The 1,058-nt window shown below is 37.9% G+C and overlaps 1 protein-coding gene across 1 annotated transcript; it reads left to right on the top strand.

Annotated features, from left to right (window-relative positions):
• Nucleotides 1-130: 130 nt before the first annotated feature.
• Nucleotides 131-696, top strand: LOC118741559 (jerky protein homolog-like). Its single transcript, XM_036473558.1, has 2 exons — nt 131-369; nt 433-696. Exons 1-2 carry the CDS (start codon nt 142-144, stop codon nt 694-696), a joined length of 492 nt encoding a protein of 163 aa, XP_036329451.1. The 5' UTR covers nt 131-141.
• Nucleotides 697-1,058: the final 362 nt, after the last annotated feature.

Below are 1,058 nucleotides of genomic sequence, written 5' to 3' on the forward strand. Positions count from 1 at the left end.
CGACCAGAGTTAGTGGAGCCTTTCAAAACTCAGTTACAAGCTAAAATTCAGGAGCTTGAACTATGCCCAGAACAAATTTACAACGCAGATGAATCTGGGTTATATTGGAAGCTCCTTCCGGGAAAATCATACGTTTCTAGAATGGAAAAGCAGGCACCGGGAAACAAATCTGAAAAACAGCGCATCATATTTCTGGCGTGTGCGAATGCTACTGGGAAACACAAGGTTAAAATGCTTGTCATTGGAAAAGCCAAAAATCCGCGTGCATTTAGGCATTTTAACTGCCCAGTGGAGTACCGAAGCTCAAAATCAGCCTGGATGACATCAACTTTGTTCCAAAATTGGTTTCACTTTCCATTTGTACCACAGGCAAGTTCACATTTGACTACAAACTAGACACCCTTTAAAAACCCTATTTTTTTTATTACATAGGTGAAAACTTATTTAAAAAATATAGGACTACCTGAAAAGGCGTTACTTTTGCTTGACAATGCACCTTCGCATCCAAACGAGGACACGTTAAGATCCGAAGATGGTTTAATTCGGGTGATGTTTATGCCGCCGAATGTAACTCCTTTGATTCAACCAATGGATCAAAACGCAATAAGAATAACAAAGCTACATTACCGAAATTCTCTCTTGGCAGCTATTTTCTCCGATGATTGCGATTTGATCCAATCATTAAAAAAAAACTAGCTTGAGAGATGCTGTTACATTTCTGGATAGACATTCCACTTAGTGTCTTGAAAAACCAAATGGAAGCTGAAGCTAAAAGTATGGAAAAAGAAGCTGCCGAAATTCTCGAACACTTAAATCCTGAGGTAGTTATGGTTTTGATGTAAATAAAAAACACACGATAACAATAATAAATATTTATTAGGCTACTTTCACAGAAGAAGAAATCAGAGACTGGAATAACGACGACTTAATTGAAGAGGATCATATTGAAGCTATAGAAGAAAGCGATTCCGAAGATGAAGTTGAAGCTACAGGTGGAAATGAACAAGAACGCTTAAGTTCATCCGAAGCCGTAACAATTTTCAACAAAGCTATAGCAT

This window comes from Rhagoletis pomonella, unplaced genomic scaffold, assembly GCF_013731165.1.
Source record: "Rhagoletis pomonella isolate Grant_MI unplaced genomic scaffold, Rhpom_1.0 Rhpom_scaffold_00006, whole genome shotgun sequence".
Classification (NCBI taxonomy): Eukaryota; Metazoa; Arthropoda; class Insecta; order Diptera; family Tephritidae; genus Rhagoletis; species Rhagoletis pomonella.